Source organism: Papio anubis, unplaced genomic scaffold, assembly GCF_008728515.1.
Source record: "Papio anubis isolate 15944 unplaced genomic scaffold, Panubis1.0 scaffold112, whole genome shotgun sequence".
Lineage (NCBI taxonomy): Eukaryota > Metazoa > Chordata > Mammalia > Primates > Cercopithecidae > Papio > Papio anubis.
This window is the reverse complement of record NW_022160328.1, coordinates 29,508-50,004: the sequence shown is the minus strand read 5'-3', so window position 1 is coordinate 50,004 and position 20,497 is coordinate 29,508. Positions and strand designations below refer to the sequence as shown.

Genomic DNA, 20,497 nt, shown 5'->3' with positions numbered 1-20,497 from the left:
GCACTGTAAGGTTAAACAGTGGCCTGATACGTATCCTGTCTTTGAGGTATTCATTGACTGTTGGACAAAATTGGCTATGCCTCTCATTCTTTTCTTACTTTCTTCATCTTCAAGATGTTAATAATATTATTAATACAAAAAAAAACTAGCCGGGCGAGGTGGCGGGTGCCTGTAGTCCCAGCTGCTTGGGAGGCTGAGGCAGGAGAATGGCGTAAACCCGGGAGGCGGAGCTTGCAGTGAGCTGAGATCCAGCCACAGCACTCCAGCCTGGGCGACAGAGCGAGACTCCGTCTCAACAAAAAAAAAAAAAAAAAAAAAAAAAAAAACATTATTAATATTGCCTGCCTTATTCGAGTTCATTGAATATCAAAACCCTGACATAATAATTGTTGAAGAAGTTATCATCGCTGTAAGGATAAAAGCATCTATTTTTTTTTTCTCTTATAAAGTCTTAATACCAACTTTACTCATTGTAAAAATTATGTCATGCCTGGGCACAAGAATCTAATTACTCAAAGTATAGCCTTACTGGAGCAGGACACCAATAAAATAGGAAAAGTTATCAAATAGCCCACAATTGAGTTTACTATATTTCACTGCCCCTTAAACTTTTACTTCTCCCCAAAAAATGAATGAATAATGAATGAATGTACCAGCAAATGAATCAAAATAGGAGTTCAAGTGTGATCTGCCTATCAAAGCTCTATATGTATGCCAGTATGAAATATATGTGGATGTGCAATATTTGGAAGGCCTCAGACTGGGAAATATCTTCCCTAAACCAAGGGGAGAAATAGCATTGGGGACATTATAGTATCTTTTGAGTCTTTATGATAGAAGATGATCTGGATTACAACCAGATCAGTTAAGTGACCACGTGAACTACATGCATTGAAAACTGATGAATTACTTAGATACAGTACTTAGATACAGACCAACAAGTATCACATAAAAGGATTTCTCATATAAATTCTATTTTATGGGAGTCTAATACAATTTATCTTCTGATATTGATGATTGCTAAATGAATTTCCAAGGGTGCTGGTGATACTTGGGTAAAGTTGAACCCCCCACAGCATTCATATAGGTTCGCTTTCACCCACATAACTTAGCATCCTGTGATCACTTATAATATTTAGGGATCCCCAATTACTGGAGTGCAAACAGTGATTTGCTTTTGCATCTGCTATTCCCTATTCCAAGAATGTATTTCCTAGGATATATTTGTGACTGCTCCTGCCTTCAAGACATCCCATCAGAGAGGCTTTGACTCTCTTATATTTCCAGTGTTCCCTCAAACTCCCTAATCCTTTTACCCCTCATTATTACTCTCCAGAGCACTTGCAACCACCAAATATATGTGTGTTTGTTAGTGTATTGGGTTAAAAAAATATTTTTTTGAGACAGGGTCTCACTTTGTCACTCAGACTAGAGTGCAGTCACACAATCGTAGTTCCCCACAGCTTTGAACTCCTGGGCTCAATGATCCTCCCACCTCAGCCTGCAAAGTAGCTGGAACTATAGTCTACACCACCACACTCAGCTATTTTTTACATTTTTTGTAGAGATGGGATATTGCTATGTTGTCCAGACTTGGTTATTTCTTATTTATCATTGTTCATTTTCCCACAAGTATTTAAGCTCCCTGAGAGCAGGTATATTCAATTTCTTTTCCTTATTGCCTTGCATGAGGTAAACACCCAGTAAATAATTGCTATTTCAATGAATGGCATCAATGACTACCTTTTTTATTTTTATTTTTTACTTTAAAGTCAATACATATTTTGGGAGAGGTTTGAGGTTGAAAAAAATCAACACTTGCTACTGTTTAGTATTTCAAGGAAAAATTGGCGTTGTAGTAAGGGCTAAAAAAATTTTTAGCAGGATCACAGGAAAAGCCATACTGAGAAAAACTAATAAATTGAAGTTAACAGTAGGAGCCTTATTCATCTCTCTTAGGAGATCTGAAGAGTGATCCTGACAAGATGGTCCATGCCAGCCGTAATAGCAGTGACACACAAATCCATTCTTCATAGCTGTTATTGTCTTCTGTTTATTGTGTTCAGAAATGATGAATCTGAAACTCTTGTTTAGAACATATTTCTTACCACTGCTTTCAGGCATATGCAGATAGAAGGAGGACTCAGGTGTTTTTCGAATACATCTTCCGTGATTGTTACATAGACTCTGACTGCAGAGCTTGGCTGCCGATGTCACATTCACAGCATAACGGCCCAAAGGCCCTCGGATAGATTGTTGCATAGATAAGCAGTTCTCCTGTAGGAAAAACAGAAATCTACTTAAAGCACTCTCAAAGTGTGCTTCCATTATCCAGGCAGTATTAATGCCTGAAGTTTTGCATTTGGTAAGGCTGAGGAGGAAGAGCATTTCTGTGGATTAGCTATTTAAAGGAGGGACTAAACCTTTATAGGGTCATGTGAGTATGAGCCATGCCTTTAATTGGGAAGACTATGAACCAACCAAATTCATTGGTGAAGATGATCTCACAGTGTCCCAGTAGAGACTGGTCCTTAATGTAAAGATATATTTGTAGTAATACTTTTAAAAGATATCATTAATATGGGGATGGTTTGTTAAAATTTAACTTTACTTGTGAAACATTTTCAATGCTGATACTCAATATATTTTAACATTAGGTCAGATTTTTCAAAAACTACCAAGTCATCCTATTCTTCTCTCTACCTCTGATGAGATAACAATTCTCCTAAAGTTGATGAGTTCTCATCCACATTTTTATAACTTTACTAGGGGTGTGTGTGTGCGTGTGTGTGTGTGTGTGTGTAATTATGAACAAGAGGGGGTATTATTTTGTGCTTTTTAATCATTTACATACATATATCATGTAGGATATTTTTGCAACTCGCTTTTTGAACTTAATATTTTCCATTTTTTATGTTGATACATGTAGCATTTTTTCATTTTAATTGCTGTTCAATATTTCATAATATAAATATAACATACTTTACTTGTCCATCAGTCAGTTTTTAGGAGGTAGAATATAAAAGATCATTATTTACATGAAATGCTAGTGTTACTTGTACATTGCATATACGGTCCAATGATAGCAGGTAAGAATGTCTTCCCACAAGTCTACCATTGGGTATTTCATTGATGTGTCCATAGCACTGGGCTTTAACTTTAGGACACATTTCTGTACATTAATGATCATATTGTGCAGTTAGGATGGGCAAACCTAATTGAAATGATATTATCAGCTAACCCAGAAGAGCCTGGCTGGAATCTTGATAAATGTCTGCCTTGATCCACACAGGTAGGATCATGGAAAAATTCTAGTAAATTAATTAGTAATATAAATTGAGTTTTCTATTAGCATTTAATTATTTATTTTATCTATATTTAAACTCATGCATAATTTAAAACCAATTAAGCTTAGAACAGTGGGATATTTTCTCAGTGAGAGGAGGCCCCAGAACTGTGACTCCATCTGGTAAAGATTTGGGAGATTCAAATTGAAAGTCATAAGGCAGAATAAAGTTCTTCATTGACAGGTAGTTGAACAAGGCCAGCACTTTGGCAATAGTAAATTCTGAAGATCATGTAAGCAATATTATTTGTTACAGACACATTCAATCTGCGGCAGTCTCATTCTATATTTAGAAACACACGCTGTTTTTAGTCAGGACAAGACTCCTTGTCTGAGGCATCTGAGGAGGTTTCTAAGAAAGACACAGTAAAATAAAACAGGCAAACAATTGAAGCAAAGGAAAGAAAAGAAAAGGGCGGCTGGGAAGGAAAAAAGAGGAAGGACGAAAAAGCAACCAAGAAAGACAGAGGTCAGGAGGAGTCAAACGAAGACAACATAGAACACTGGCAAATATAATCAACTTCAACTTGGGCATTCCCTGTTCTGTCACAGCCGTCCTCCTTGCAATACCTTCTTCATTTAGCTTCCAGAAGATCACATCCCTGTTTTGTCCCCAACCTCACTAGATGTTCCTTCTCAGTCTTCTTTACTGGCTCCTGTTCATCTTTCCTACATTTAACACTGGAGTGCCCCTGGCTTAAATCTTAGACCTCTTCTCTTCTATAGCTGTACTATTTCACTGAATAAACTCATCCCATCTCATTACTTTAAATACAATCCCCAAATGTGTATCACCCAGACCTTATCCCTGAATTGATTGTGTACCCACCTACTTACTTGACATCTCTGCCTGGATGTCTTACAAGCATTTCAAACTTAACATACTCCAACATAATCTACTGACCCTCTTCCCAGAGTTCCCCATCTCAGCATAAGCCAACTTCCTCTTTCCAGTGCCTCAGGAGCAAAACCTTGGAGTTATTCATCACTCCTTTTCCCGCTTACAGTTAAGCCATCAGCAAGTCCTTTTCAGTCTACCTTCAAAATATATCCCGAATTCAACCCTTGCTACCATTCTGTTTCAGGTCACTAATAGCTCTCGCCTGGATGATTGCCTCCCAACTAGTCTCACACAATCTGTTCTAAATACAGTAAGCATACATATGTTTCTCTCTATAATTAATAAAATAGGAATCAACAATAAAAGAAGTAGACACAAAAATCCTAGTTTTTTACAGATTAAAAATACCCTCCCAAGTAGCAATTTGGTCCAAAAGGAAATTTTTTAAATCACAATTTCAAATTAATTAGAAAAATAAAAACAACTGGAATACTGCATGTTAAAATGTGTTAATACATCCAAAGTAATTTTCAATGTCAATGCCTAGTCGTAAGTGCTTTTGTTTACTGGGTGATTCAATTATCAAACCAGAAACAAGGCATTTTGGCATTGGCTTTCACCTGGACTCCCATTCAGCTATACAGCAGTGTGCACTAGTAGCTGATGGGGTGCTGAGTGGCACGCTTTCCACTTAAGCTTTTTTCTATGCTTCCTATTCCCTCAACTTTCTGCATCTTCTCAGTCACTTTTCCACTTTTAGAAGCTCCACCTTAGTGGCTACCTGCTTCATTGAATCAGTGCATTTCCTATCTCTGTCTATTATCAGAAGCTGGTCACCAATTTCCTAGAACCCAGCAAGTGATATTCTACCTATTATGGCAAACTTTCTTGATTTTCGGTGTATCTGGAGCGTTCACTAAATTTCTAAAATTAGCTTCTAATTTTAAATCTTTATCCAAAGAAATGTGCACCTTTTTGTGGAAGTTTATCCTCTACTCTGTCTTTGGATCTGAAAGAAATGTCCTAACATTTTAAAGCATGCTAATACTAGATGCAAAAGTAATACTTTTTATTGCAACAGCTTTGATTATTTAACATAGAGGAATAAAATAATAAATTAAACAAGCATTCAATTCAAGAACTTAGAAAAATAATTTTTTAGAAAGCAATCTCATGAAAAGAAATAATAAAGTTAAAAGTATAAATTTTTGAATTAGAAAATTGAATTGATAAAGAGTGGGTCTTCAAAAAAAGAAAACCATCAAACACTTATATCTGACAAGCCTAACTAATCAAAAAAAGAAGAGTCATGATTGATTGATTGATTAAGTGGTTGAACTCAGTCTCCAATTCATTGATAATGCATAGCTTGAAGCATCTACCCATTGTTTCACCCTTTGTGTTCTTGAGGCATGGTCAGCCCTCATCATAAAACTATTAGGTGTGATTATATCCACCCTAAACAAAGATACTCCCAGATTACCACCCAGAAACCAAGGACAAAGGCCAGATCTCTCTTTGGGAAAAGCCAGATTCTTTATAACCCATTGTCTCTCCATCTCACTACCTCCTCTTCTATTTTACTATAAAAGTTTTGATTATATCAACCTTAATTATTGCTTCTAGAGTTGGATTTGGCAGCCTTTTGGCTGTGATTCCATGACTATTTCAGCTGCTCTAAGGAAAGATGATCTGTATTTAAAGATTCACATCAGGAATCTAAAAGAGAATTTTGTCTATGTGACAGCTTGGATTTAATCAGACCATCCCAAATACATGCTTCAATTAGGAGAAACCTGTTAAACCATTTATATGTAATGTGGTTAAAAAAAGACAGGAACTTTACATATAACTTATAAAAATGTGATATACTACATAAACAGTAAGAAAAATAAAAATCATATGACCATCTTACTAGATGCAGAAAAAGCATTTTTTAAAAATTTAACACCCCTTCACAGTAAAAACTCTTACAACAATAGGTATAGAAAGAATGTATCACAACATATAAAGGCCATATATGACCAGCCCATAGCTAACATCATAGTCAATGATGAAAAGTTGAAGCTTTTTCTCTAAGATCAGAAATAACACAAGGATACTCACTCTAATCATTTCTCTTTTATTCATTTTAGTTTAATTATTTTCCGTTAAGAGATGGAGTCTGTCACCCAGGCTGAAGTGCAGTAGCACAATCATAGTCCATTACAGCTTTGAAATCCTAGGTTCAAGTCATTCTCCTGCTGTAGCCTCCTGAGAAGCTAGGACTACAAGCACACACCAACACACCTGGCTATTTTTTTCTTTTTTACTATTTGTAGAGATGGTGTCTCATTATGTTGCCCAGGCTGGGTTTGAACTCATGGCCTCAAGCAACCTTCCTGCCTCAGCTTCCCAAAGTACTGGGATTATAGGCATGAGCCATCTCATCCAGCCAACTCTGACCACTTCTATTCAACATACTACTAGAAGTCCCAGCTAGAGCAATTAAGCAAGAAATAAAAATGAATCTGAATTTAAAACTATCCTTGTTGCAGATGATATAATTCTATATATAGAAAACCCTAAAAACTACAAAAAAATGTCATAAGTAATAAAGAAATTCAGTAAGGTTGCAGTATACAAAATCAACATATACAAATTAATTGAATTTCTATTCATTAATAGTGAGCCATCTGAAAAGGAAACTAAGAAAACAATTCCATTTACAATACCATTAAAAATAATAAAATCCTTAGGAATAAACTTAACCAAAAAAGTGAAAGACTTGTACATCGAAAACTACATAATATTGATAAAAGGCGTTAAAGGAGACATAAATAAAAGATAACTTATGTTTATGGACAGAAAAACTTAATATTGTTAAAATGTCCACACTGCCCAAAGTGATCTGCAAGTTCGATGCTATCCCCATCAAAATCCCAATGGCAATTTTTACAGAAATAGAAAACAAAAAACTAAACTTTATATGGAACCACAAAAGGCCCAGAAGAGCCAAAATAACCTTCAGAAAGAACAAAACTGGAGGCTTCACATTTCCTCATTTAAAAATACATTACAATTCTACAATAAATAAAACACTATGTTACTGGTATAAAGGAAGATATACAAGTCACAGGCACAGAATAGAGAGGCCAGAAGTAAACCCACACATATATGATCAACTGATGTTTGACAAGAGTGCCAAGAACACAACAGAGAAAAGATAGTCTCTTCAACAGATGGAGCTGGGAAAACTAGATATCCGTATGCCCAGAAACGAAATTGGATCCCTATCTTACACCACACACAAAAGTCAATTCAAACTGGACTAAAGACTTACTTAACATTAGACCGAATACTCTAAAATGCCTAAAAGAAAACACACGGGGAACGCTTCCTGACACTGGTCTTGGCAATTATTTCTTAGACATGACACCAGAAGGACAGGAAACAAAAACAAACGTGGACAAATGGGATGCATCAAACTGAAAAGCTTTTGCACAGCAAAAGAAACAGCAGTGTGAAGAGATAACCTATAGAATAGTAGAAATATTTCCAAACCATATATCCGATAGAGGTCAATATCCAAAATATATAAGGAACTTCTATGACTCAGCAAAAAATCCAAATAACCCAATCAAAAATTAAGCAAAGGACTTGAACAAACATTTCTCCAAAGAAGACATACAAAGAGCTAATAGGTATATGAAAAGATGCTCAAAATCATTACTTATCGGGGAAATATAAATCAAAACAATGAGCTATCACCTCACACCTGTTAGGATGGGTATAATTTAAAAAATAAAAGATAACAAGTGTTGAAGTTGTAGAGAAGTGGGAACCCCCAAATCCTGTTGATGGGAATGTTAAATGGTACAACAGCTATGGAAAACAGTATGGAAATTCCTCAAAAAATTCTAACTATAACTACTATGTGATTCAGTATATACGCATATACACTTCTGGATATATAAAAGAAGTGAAATTGCAATCTCAAAGAGATGTCTGCATTCCCATGTATATTGCAGCACTATTCACAATAGCCAAGAAATGGAAACAATCCAAGTGTCTGTTGACAGATAAATGAATAAAGATAATTCACTATATACATACAATGAAATAGTAGTCAGCCTTTTAAAAAGAAGGAAATAATGTCCTTTATAACAACCAGATGAACCTGGGGGGGCATTACTCTATGTGAACTAAGGCAGTCACAGAAGGACAAATGCTACATGATTGTACTTAGGAGGTATCTAAAATAGTAAACTCGTAGAAGCAGAGAATACAGTAATAGTTGTAAGGGGCTGAGGGTGGGAGAAATGGGAAGTTGTTATTTAAAGGTTGCAACTTTTCAGTTATGCTAGATAAATAAGTTAGAGATATGCTAGTTCAGTTCCCCTAGATAAATAAGTTCGAGAGATCTCCTGTACAACATAGTGTCTATAGTTAATAATGTATTAAGCAATCCAAAATTTAAGAGGGTAGATTTCATATTAAGTATTCTTATAACAAAAGAACAGAATAGATTGTTAATTTTTTTTTTTTTTTTTTTTTTTTTTTTTTTTTTTTGAGATGGAGTTTCACTCTTGTTGCCCAAACAAGAGTGCAATGGCGTGATCTCGGCTCAGGGCAACCTCTGCCTCCCGGGTTCAAGTGATTCTCCTGCCTCAGCCTCTTGAGTAGCTGGGATTACAGGCATGCGCCACTATACCCAGCTAATTTTGTATATTTAGTAGAGACGGAGTTTGTCCATGTTGGTCAGGCTAGTCGCAAACTCCCGAACTCAGGTGATCCACCCGCCTGGGCCTCCCAAAGTGCTGGGATTACAGGCGTGAGCCAACGCGCCCAGCCAGAACAGAGTAGATTGTTAATAAATCTTTATATACAAATAGATTATTCTCCCACATGCATTTCTATAACAGGTAATCAGCAAAGTAAATAATCATTTTGGGGCCGGGTACGGTGGCTCACGCCTGTAATCCCAAGACTTTAGGAGGCCGAGGTGGGCTGATAGCTTGAGGCCAGGAGTTTGAGACCAGCCTGGCCAACATAACAAAACCATGACTCTACTAAAAATACAAAAAATAAGCCAGGCATGGTGGCACATGCCTGTAGTCCCAGCTAGTCAAGAGGCTGAGTCACGAGAGTCCCTTGTACCTGGGAGGCAGGGGTTGCAGTGAGCCGAAATTGCGCGACTGCACTCCAGTCTGGGTGACAGAGTGAGACTATCTCACCAAAAAAAAAAAAAAAAAAAAAAAAAAAAGAAAAAATTATTTATCATTTTTGGAGCATCTGCCCTCCTTAGCGCAAATGAAATAATTTTTCATTTTTAAAATTTATTATTTTTTGTTTGTCACATATATATTATGCCATGTAATCTACCAAAATCCTGCGGAGGAGGTTTTATTTTAGTCCAGTTTTTTAGTTGGAGAAGCTGAGACTCAGAAATGTTAATTAACATGCTCAAAATTACACCCCTAGGACATAAACATCAGTTTCTCACTTAGCTGCCTGATTAGAATGATTGCGCTCTTTCTACCCTTCTACTAACCACAATGGCTGGTATGGAGTAGATGCTCAATGTTAGACCCTGTACTTTTTGAATTTCACTAAGGTCAAGTAAGCAGATAATCAGCAACCATTTGACCCTGATGCGAGAAAAAAAAAAAAAATTTTAAACCAATCTCAAAAGTGTGTTCAAGTTGCTGACAGAGAAATCATTGCTTACCTTTGAAGCAGAATATTCATATCCTCCCCACAATATTACTCCCGCTGCCCCCAATGCAGCACTTTCGCCAATTGTATGCACTAAGTCCTCCTAGAAAAGAGAGGTATCAGGAGTAGTTTCCACCAAGTCAAATTTTGTCACTGATAATGCAATAATAAGACTCAACCCCTCAACTGTGGTAAGGAACACATTAATAACGGTATCTTTGTTTCTAAAACAAAGGACTATACCACAGGGTAAATACTGCATGATCTCAGATAGAATCTGAAAAAGTTGATCTCATGGAAGTAGAGAGTAGAATGGTGATTATCCGAGGCTGAGGTGGTTAGGAGGGAGAGAGGATTGAGGAGATGTTGGTTAAATAACATATAATTACAATTAGATAGGAGGAATAAGTTCAAGAGATCTATTGTATAGCATGGTGTCTATAGGTAATGACAATATATTGTAGTCTTGAAAAATGCTAAGAGAGTGGATATTAAGTGTTCTTAAAAATAACTGTGAGGTCATGAATTTGTTAATTAGCTAGATTTAACCATTCTACAATGTCTATGTACCTCAAAACATTATGTTGTATATGATAAATACATACTACAATTGTATATGTTGATTAAAATATAAATTTTAATACACAGAAAAAAAGCATTTCTTTTAAATAAAGCTATCATACAAAAAAATAAAACAAAAGACTATAGCAGAATTGGAAAAGGTGATACTGCCTTGGATTCTTACATTTACTTGAGAAATATTTGCAATGTTCCAGGCAATATTCTAAACACTGAGAATATAAAAGTGAAATAGATTTCATTTCCTGTTCTTGAAGGAATGGTTTTTAGTCTAATGGTTGAGACAGACATATAAACAAGTGACTATAATATAATAAGATAATTTTTATATTAGTAGTACTCACAAGGCATATATAAATTAGAAGTGCTTAATACTTCATGGAAGAGTCTGGGAAGGCATCCTTGAACAGGTTAAATTTCAGATGACTCTTGGGAATGAGAATCAGTAGACTCTTGAGAATGAGTATGAATTCACAAGACAGTCTAGAGAGAGCAGAGTTTTATATCCACAAGGGAGAATAAGAGCAGAGACTCAGATCCGGGCAAAATCACAGTCCATCCGGAGAACTCCCAGCACTTCCTTGTGGTAAAGCGTACAGAATTTGGTAAGAAAGAACGTATGAATTTCTATGTATAAACAGAATCCAAATACAAACATAAAAATGCTGTTTTAAAGTGTTAAGACAACTGGCCAGGCGCAGTGGCTCACACCTGTAATTTCAGCACTTTGGAAGCCCAAGGCAGACAGATCACTTGAGGTGAGTAGTTCGAGACCAGGCTGGGCAACACGGTGAAACCCTACCTTTACTAAAAATACAAAAATAGCCTGTCATGGTGGTGCTTGCCTGTAATCCCAGCTACTCGGAAGGCTGAGGCAGGAGAGTCTCTTGAATTCAGGAGGCGGAGGCTGCAGTGAGCCAAGATCCTGCCACTGAACTCCGGCCTGGGTGACAGAGTGAGACTCCATCTCAAATAACTAAATAAATGCAAAAATTTAGTGCTGGAAAGACACAAACTTGCAACTTTGATTCTTTTTTCTTTTTGCATATAAAGAATGCATTGGAGGCCCGGCATGGTGGGTAATCCCAACACTTTGGGAGGCTGAGGTGGGTGGATCACCTGAGGTCAGGAGTTCGAGACCAGCCTGATCAACATCGTGAAACCCCATCTCTACTAAAAATACAAAAATTAGCCAGCGTGGTGGCACACGCCTGTAATCCCAGCTACTTGGGAGGCTGAGGCAGGAGAATCACTTGAACCAGGGAGGCGGAGCTTGCAGTGAGACGAGATCGCACCATTGCACTCCAGCCTGAGCGACAGAGCGAGGCTCCATCTCAAAAAAGAGAAAGGAATGCACTGGAGGGGAAGGTCAAGATAGTACAGGCAGGAACACCAATTAGGAGGTGATAGAAATTGTTCGGTGAGAAATGATGATGCCTCAACAAAGGTAGTGTCAGTCCTTGTAAAGCAGAGGGAACAGATTGAAGAGTTATTTGGAAATAAAGATGGGTAAGTTTTAGTTACCTATTGGATAATGGAAAGAGGAGAAGGGAGGCAGCCAAGTGACTTTCAAATTGGGTGACTATGTAGATTACAGTTCACCAAGATAAGAAACTGAGGATGTTATGCTAATGAATATAGGCCAAGAGCAAAGAAGTAGGAAATAGGGAGAGATGGGAGATAAAGGGGATGACACAGATGGAGCAATCTGCATTCTTTTCTCCCCTACAAGGTATGGAGAGTCAGAGATCCAGTGCAAAGGTGGAGTGCTCACAGACTGCAATGAGTCAATTGTCACACCACTGTAAGCTTTCCTGCGTGGTAGGAAGGTTTCAGCAATACTGGTATTTATGTTCTGCAATTTGTCTAAGTAATACAACAAGAAATGAAATCATTCTTCCGTTATACTGACTAGTATCACATTCCTTAAACCTAAATGTAGTCACTTATTTTAATTAAGACACTGCTGAAGGCAAATACCAACCAGAACTGGTTTTTAAAACATGCATTGGAAAGTTATGTTACTTAGACAAAAGGTGAGAAAAACCCATACTGTTTTTTGATAAGTGATACATGGAAGGCAATAGGAAAGCATTAAGACAATTCAATATAATGCTCAGGTGATTCTATATATTTTGGTGAGTGAAGAATGCAGTCTATTGATTTCTAAAGTAGAGCTCAGAGGTGATACTTAACCTATAATTTACTTTAAAAGTCTAATGTACGCACAAAAATTAAAAATAAAAAAGATTAAAAAGCCTAATAGCACGAAAAATAGGAAAGCAATGAAAAGCTTTTATGAAAATGTGGCTCATCTCATTCTCCCGTTTTCTCTCAAGGTGAACTCTTTGACTGCATGAATTATTATTATTTTCTACTGTTATTACTAATAACATGTAATTCCTGACACAATGTAGGCACTCAAGAATTTCTGAATGAATAAATATAACTCAGGTTTTTTTCTGAAAAGGATTTAAGAACGTAAAATGATTTGAGAAAGCTGGCATCACTTGAGGAATATCTTAGCAAGAAGACTTTGGTAGGCATGACTGATATCCTAGAATACCTGGACAACTGGCTTTTGAAAGAAGGATTTGATGTATTCTATGCTGCACCAGAAGGTAGAATTAGAACTAGTGGTATGAAGTTATTGGAGGCAAAGTAGATTTAAAAAAAAAATCTAAAGTAGATACTCAAAAACTTTCTAGGAATTAATATTTCCCCCAGACGGCAGTTTTCCTTCTAATGTAAGAAGCGGCCCCATCAAAAAGTGTTAAAGTAGAGGCAGGATGAGAAAGGGTTTTTATTTAGGTAGGAGATGGGTTAAGTGCCCATGAGATTCTTCCAAATTTTTGTCATAATGCTATGATTCTTTTCCTTCTAAACTTATTGAATGATACTGAGTAATCCTGCAGTGTGAAGTCTAATTAATAATATTTGGATTTTATTCTGAAATATTTAGGAAGAATTGCTACTGCTTTTCAATGGTTTTAAATGGCCTTATCTCAAACCTAAGTGGTCTACGTAAGCTGTGTATTGTCTATACAACAGCTTTGCTTCTGTGTTGGGTACTGCCCTAAAGAATTGTTGGCTGTCAGGTATGGATGGAGATTTGAGGATTTTCTTATCTAGCCACCCATCCAAAGATTGAATCCTTACGATGATGTCCTATGTGAAAATCTAGTTAAAGTTTGAACACTTGCCATGTCTTCAAACTTATTATCTTCTAAACAAGCTCATCCCCACATCTGTAGGCTTCCAGCTTTGTGTTCAGTCTAAAGACAGTATCTGTCTCCTTATATAAACCAGTTTTAATGCCTTGACAATAACCACTAGATTGTACTGTAGACTCTTAAAGACAAAATCAAGAGAATCTATGTAATTTTTTCAGTTAGCCTAGCTAATTAAAACATACAAATGCAATATAATGAGAAATGTAGCTGATTAATAATTTACCCCAAGCTCTATGTTGTACGTTTTTGATTTGGAAAATTGCCTTTTCATATTAAGAAGTTCATTCTAGGCTGGCCGTGGTGGCTCACCCCTGTAATCCCAGCACTTTGGGAGGCTGAGGCGGGCAGATCACGGGATCAGGAGATCGAGACCATCCTGGCTAACACGGTGAAACCCCGTCTCTACTAAAAATACAAAAAAAAAAAAAAAAATTAGCTGGGCGTGGTGGCGGGCGCCTGAAGTCCCAGCTACTTGGGAGGCTGAGGCAGGAGAATGGCGTGAACCCGGGAGGAGGAGCTTGCAGTGAGCCGAGATCGTGCCACTGCACTCCAGCCTGGGCGACAGAGCGAGACTCCTTCTCGAAAACAAAATAAAAAATAAGTTAGTTCTAAAATTTCTCTCTGGTTAAAATTACTCTATCTGTTACATTATTTAAATCAAGTTTAACATCTGTTCTGTAAGAAACTCCTGTGAGTGCTAAGCTGGTAAGAATCATTATCCAAAAGTGTTAAGTGCACATCTAATTGTCAGTGACATTTTTCAGCACTGAGTTGACATTTGAAGAAATATACATGCTTAAAAGAGAATAAGATTGTGTTGCTAAGGGAAAATAAATATCCTAAAACATTTATGTGGAGGCTTTATATAGTTATTCTACAAAATTTCCATTTTTTAAAAAAAAATGTGAGTGACTGCTTTTCCTTACCTGTGAGAGAGCTTCAGTACTATGCAAATAAAATGGTCTGGAAAAAATAAAAACCGGCAAAACATAGTCATGTCTAGCCATTTCAGCAATCCTCATGGCTTCTCTCACCCGATAGTGAACAAATTTCAAAGCATTTAAGCTTGACTTCAGTATTTTATCCAAATATATTGAAGGATAAAGCGCTGCGCTTTTCTCCCACAGCCACAGGAGTTGGTCATTGCGGAGAATTTCATCATTCGGACAATTACCTGTGTACGTCTCTGGATTTATTCTGTAATCATAATTGTAGCAGTCTGGGTAGAGATAAAAGCCCCATAAACATTTTGGTCTCATTTCTAAAGCCAATGTGAGAGTAACGTTCATGAAATTTTTTCCAGCATTTTCAAATTCCTCTCGGGCAACTGTTTCCACTTTCATTTCTGACCAATAAGGATGATGGTTTCTAGTGAAGGCTAAAGAGTGGTTGTTGTATATTATTCGGCTGCCCCGATTTCTATCCCATTGGGGTTTCCAACTTTCCCAGTCAATAACAACAAGTCCTTCTGATCTCCACCAAGGGACAGCTTCTCCGATGTCATCAGCAGCTTTCCTAAGATGTTCAGAAAGGCTCACGTTCTGCGGTATTCCTCCATTAAAGGATTTTCCATCTTGAGAGAAGTAAGGGTAATACCCTAATTCGTTTGGATAAATTATGGCAATTTTTGACCCACTCTGAGTCTCTAAAGGATTTGATATAATGTTAAATACTTGAAGATTCATATTCACGTTGAAGAAAGGCATACAGTACATTGTTGGGGCTGCCCAGAAAATGCTGAAAGGCTGGCTGTCGATCACCAGAGGCATTGCTGGTTTGAGGGCTGCCTGAGTTAACAGGATGAAGAGTGGCAGCACTCCTAACCATGCCACCCATGGGTTACACATGGCTTGAGGTTTTCAGCATTACAGCAGTCTCCTTAAAAATAATAAGCAAAATATCATACATAATGGAGTCAAATGTCCCTTAAGTTTTGTGGTATACAGTGAATAGACCAAATATTTTAAAATATCTTTCAGGTTTATTAACATCTAGGCCAATATAGATATTATAGTCTATATATGGATATTATAGGCCAATGTAGTTTCATCGCAACAAGGGAGGATGAGTGGGGCTTTTTTTTTTTTTTTTTCACTTGAAATGTGAAAAAAAATCTAGTCAATAAAAACTATAAAAAGTTTCACACATTCATCAGCTACGCAAAGTCTAGCTGCTAGCCATTCTGGTTTTAATTTCCTACGATTCTGAATACGCTAACCCAAACCTTCTTGTACTGACAAGCCTTTGCTGGCTGTAAGAGGAACTAGAAAAGAAAGGCTGAATGGATTGTCATATCTCCTTATTGATTACTCGCAAAGTGACTCCAAGAACATGCCCACTTGAAAATTAACAAATATTGGAATTTTAACTAATATTAAATAGAACAAAAAGAAATAACTAACTGTACTAACAGTAATACTTTACATGCAATTTAAAATGCACTGGTCTCAGATGTTTGTTTTTAAAACAGAGAGCAGTTACCTTTGGAACCAGCATAGGCTGAAATAAAAAAAAAAACAAGTAGAAATTTAATTACCCTTTGTTGATTATGGATTTTGGTGCTATCATCTTCTCTTAGATATATAAACAAGCCTAAAATCCTATTAGTTCTTTAACTCCAGTGGTTTTCCTATAAAGAAACTGGATTGTATATTCAGCAGTTAAACCCTAAATAAACCTTGTCTCTTTAGGCCCCTCTAACTAGTCCGTTGGGACAAAAACTGCCAAAGAATCTTCCCAGAATATAAGGACTATCTAATAGTTGATGCATTCCAGCCAACAAGATCTCATCCTGAAAGCAATATGGTTGCAGTTATCAAAATTATCTTATCGTATGGATGTTTTTAAATAAAGGAATTTATTTTAAACAGATTTTTCTCTGATATAATTAAACTCAGTTTCTTTTTAAGAGTCATACATTGTTTCTCATGTAGTTCTTGGTGTCTTCATTTAATGTACTAAATTCAGGAAAGACACCAACCAAAATTGTACGCTAACTCTCACAACATAGCACCCAAAGTTTGTAAAGAAACTTGAGTAAGTCGTAGGCTCTCTGTACACTGAATTTTTAAGTTGACAAATGTGAATGATAATTTACTCTTTTAAATAAACTGGATATTACTGAGACGATTGCCTTCATGTGGCGTGTGTATTGTAGCACCAGATGAATCTCTAAGCTATCAGAGATGGTTTCTCTCCCATCACTCTTCTCCAATCATGAGATCTTAATTTGACTCCCATTCACCCACAAAAATATATAAGCAAATCTTCTTCATTCTTTATTTGTTGTTCAGGTAAAATGTAAGAATATCTACTCTCCATAAATATTATTCTTTACCTCCCTCTGGTCATGACTGCACATTGGGTACATATGCCTAATAAACTGACACCCTTGGGAAAAAAAACACCTTTTTAAAATGTCATATCACAATAAATTTTTTAGAGTCAAAGGGCCTAAAAATACAAAATATCATGCTTTAGTAAAATACAGTTACAAATTTCCTCTTCTAGGAGGTTTTCATTATGTTTTCCGTGTATATAAATGATACACAATCATCTATTTTTGTAGCTAGCCTATGGAAAAATTATTTTGGCATTATTTTGGTCCCTAGTCTACATTGTATAACAAACTTCTACTACAGTAACAAAAATATGCATTATAATTGTATGTATTTTTAAATATAATGAATTCTTTCTACATGCTACTTACTGAGATTTTATGTTTTTCTAGCCATTTCTATTATTCAAGGTATAAAACTAGATCTACATTTTTCCACTTATAAAATATATATACTAATACATACATATACATATATACATACATACATACACTTGAATGTTTATTCAACAAATCTGATATGTTTCAGGCAAGTAGCCAGGTCTAGCGAACCAGTGGAGAAAGCAACATAATTTTACACATTGTAAAAAGGTATAGATACCAGCCAGACACAGTGCCTTATGCCTGTATTCTCAGCACTTAGGGAGGCTGAAGCAGGCAGATCATGAGGTCAGGAGTTTGAGACCAGCCTGGCCAACATGGTGAAACCCCGTCTCTTCTAAAAATACAAAAATTAGCCACGTGTGGTGGTGTGCACCTGTAATCACAGCTACTCAGGAGGCTGAGGCAAGAGAATCGCTTGAACCTGGCAGGCAGAGGTTGCAGTGAGCTGAGATTGTGCCGCTGCACTCCAGCCTGGGTGACAGAGTGAGACTCTTTGTCTCCAACTATATATGACATTCTGGAAAAGAAAACATATGGAGATAATAAAAAAAATTAGTGGTTGCCAAGGGTTGGGGAGAAGGACAGATGGATAGGTGGAACATGGTGGATTTGGAGAGCAGTGAAACTATTTTATGTAATACTTTAAAGGTCGATACATGCTATTATACATTTGTCAAAAGCCATAGAATGCACAACACGGACAGTGAACCCTAATGTAAACTATAGACATTGGATAATAAGAACATGTCCGTGTATCAGTTATAACAAATGTCCATGTCATCAGCTATAACAAATGTACCACTCTGGTGGGGATGTCAATAGCAGGGAAGGTTGTGATGTCAGGGAGAAGGGCGTATGTGACAAGTGTCTCTGCTTTCTGCACAGTTCTGCTAGGAACCTAAAAGTGCTCTAAAAAGTAAAGTCTATTTGAATGAAAAACGTTATAGATACAATTGCATTCACTGCTACTATGTTTGTAATAGAAAATCCTAAAAACAATATGTGATCAACAAGAAGTTTCTTAAATATACTGTGAACTATATTATGGTAATTCCACCAAATACTATAATATGAAGTAACGTGGTTTTTTTTTTTCCAGTTTCTTGTTGTCTTTCAACTTTTTCATTCATTTTGCCATGAAACCCCTCACAAGAAGAAAGTCAGCTTTAAAGAGCCAATTTCAGATTGACACCTGTCAAGTAAACATTTTCTGCTTCTCTGCCACTGATACCCACCCTTCAACCATGCAGGAACCAGAAGCAACCTAGTATTTCGGAAAAAGTACTTGGCAAGGGATAGAGAAGTGAAACACACCTTGTCTTTTTTCTCGGCATATTTTCTTCCATCAGATTTAATCCAGAAGAATGAAAAAAGAGTTAACTTTTACTAAACTTTGAATTTAACTTTATAAACTTAATTAGTGACCAAAGTGATAAAATCTGGATGATGAGACTAAGGATCTGTAGGTGACATAACTTTGAGGGGTTTGGTCTGCTGTTCAGTTTGATCTGATGGCATATGCTTCAATAATCTAGGGTTGTTCAATAAATAGTTAACGGGAGGGACACTTGCTCCTTTCCTGTACAATAGGATGTGACAGGTGAGAGAGAACACAACTAGCAGATAAGAGAGATGCAGAAGAAAAGGTCCTAGAGATGGATGGTGGTGATGGCTGCAATGATATGAATGTACTTAATGCAAGAAAGAATGTTGCAAATGCTGGGCGCAGTGGCTTACACATGTAATACTAGCACTTTAGGAGACCGAAGGGGGCAGATTGCTGGAGGCCAGGAATTCTAAACCAACCTGGGCAACAAGGTGAAACCTTGTCTCTACAAAAAAAAAATACAAAAATTAGCCAGGCATGATGGTGCATGCCCGTAGTCCCAGCTACTCGGGAGGCTGAGGTAGGAAGATCACTTGAGCCCAGGAAGTGGAGGTTGCAGTGAGCCAAGATCATGCCACAGTACTACAGCCTGGACAATGGAGTGAGACCCTGTCTCAAAAAAAAAAAAAAAGAAAGAAAGAAAGAAAGAAAGAAAGAAAGAAAGAATGCTGCAAGGGAAGCAGTGCACTTGGAGGACAACCAGTTTTCTATTATAGCAAGAAAATACAGAGAACACTCAGAGAAGATGTATTTGATCTAGGGGATTCTCTTGACTGGAGATTTTAAGTTACAAAGAATATAATGAACAGGTTTTCAGGGTGGCATGATCTTGGCTCCATTAGAGGGTGTAAAGAAGAGCACACAAAAGACGAATAATAACCTGGGAATTTGGGCTTCTTGTGTAAAAGGCATGATGGAATGAGTTCTGATGGATTCCTCAAGGAAGATGAATAATCGGTTTCGATTATATCCTCCTTCTTGTCAGTGGTGCTGTGATCTTAATGTTGGTGTACCCTCAGAATCATATGTTGAAACCTAATCTCCAATGTGATTATATTAAAAAGTGGGCCTTTGGGAGATGATTTGGAAGGCTCTGCCCTCATGAATAGGATTAGTTCCCTTATTACAAAGGCCCCAGAGAATGGCCTTACCCCTTCCACCATGTAAGGAGACAGTGAAAAGGTGCCATCTATGAACCAAGGAGCAGGCCCTCACCAGACACCAAACCTATTGGGACCTTGACTGTGGACTTCCTAGTCTCCAGAACTGTGAGAAATACATTTCTGTTGTTTAAGCCACCCAGTTTAAGATATTTTTGTTATAGCAGCCTGAACAGACTATGACCATTGGTATCTTAGACATTCTGTAGTAGGAAGATCTAGAGAGAAAGGGCATCAACTTTCTCTCTAGATCTTTCAGAGTTCTATGAGGTCTCTTTTCAGTTCTGCCAAGGACAGTGTCCAAAATGAGCATGAGGTTTTACCATGGTTTCTTTTCTTTATACATTTTCTGCAACTGAAATGTGAACCTATTGAGATGGTCTAAACCAGAAAATACACACACACACACACACACACACACGTGATAATATATATAAAATATGTGTGCGTGCGTGCATGTGTGTGTGTGTGTGTGTGTGTGTCCATATTCCTGTGCAACTGGGAACTTCATTCTTTCACTCAAGAATAGCAAG

At 37.0% G+C, this 20,497-nt stretch overlaps 1 protein-coding gene across 1 annotated transcript; it reads right to left on the bottom strand.

The window, feature by feature from the left end:
* Window positions 1-1,727: 1,727 nt before the first annotated feature.
* LOC101001973 (hyaluronidase 4) lies at window positions 1,728-16,554 on the bottom strand. The gene is given in 5 exon segments (XM_009203801.4): window positions 1,728-1,869; window positions 1,872-2,277; window positions 9,898-9,987; window positions 14,623-15,574; window positions 16,233-16,554. Coding segments are annotated over 4 exon segments (1,458 nt in total). The 5' UTR covers window positions 15,544-15,574; window positions 16,233-16,554; the 3' UTR covers window positions 1,728-1,828.
* Window positions 16,555-20,497: the final 3,943 nt, after the last annotated feature.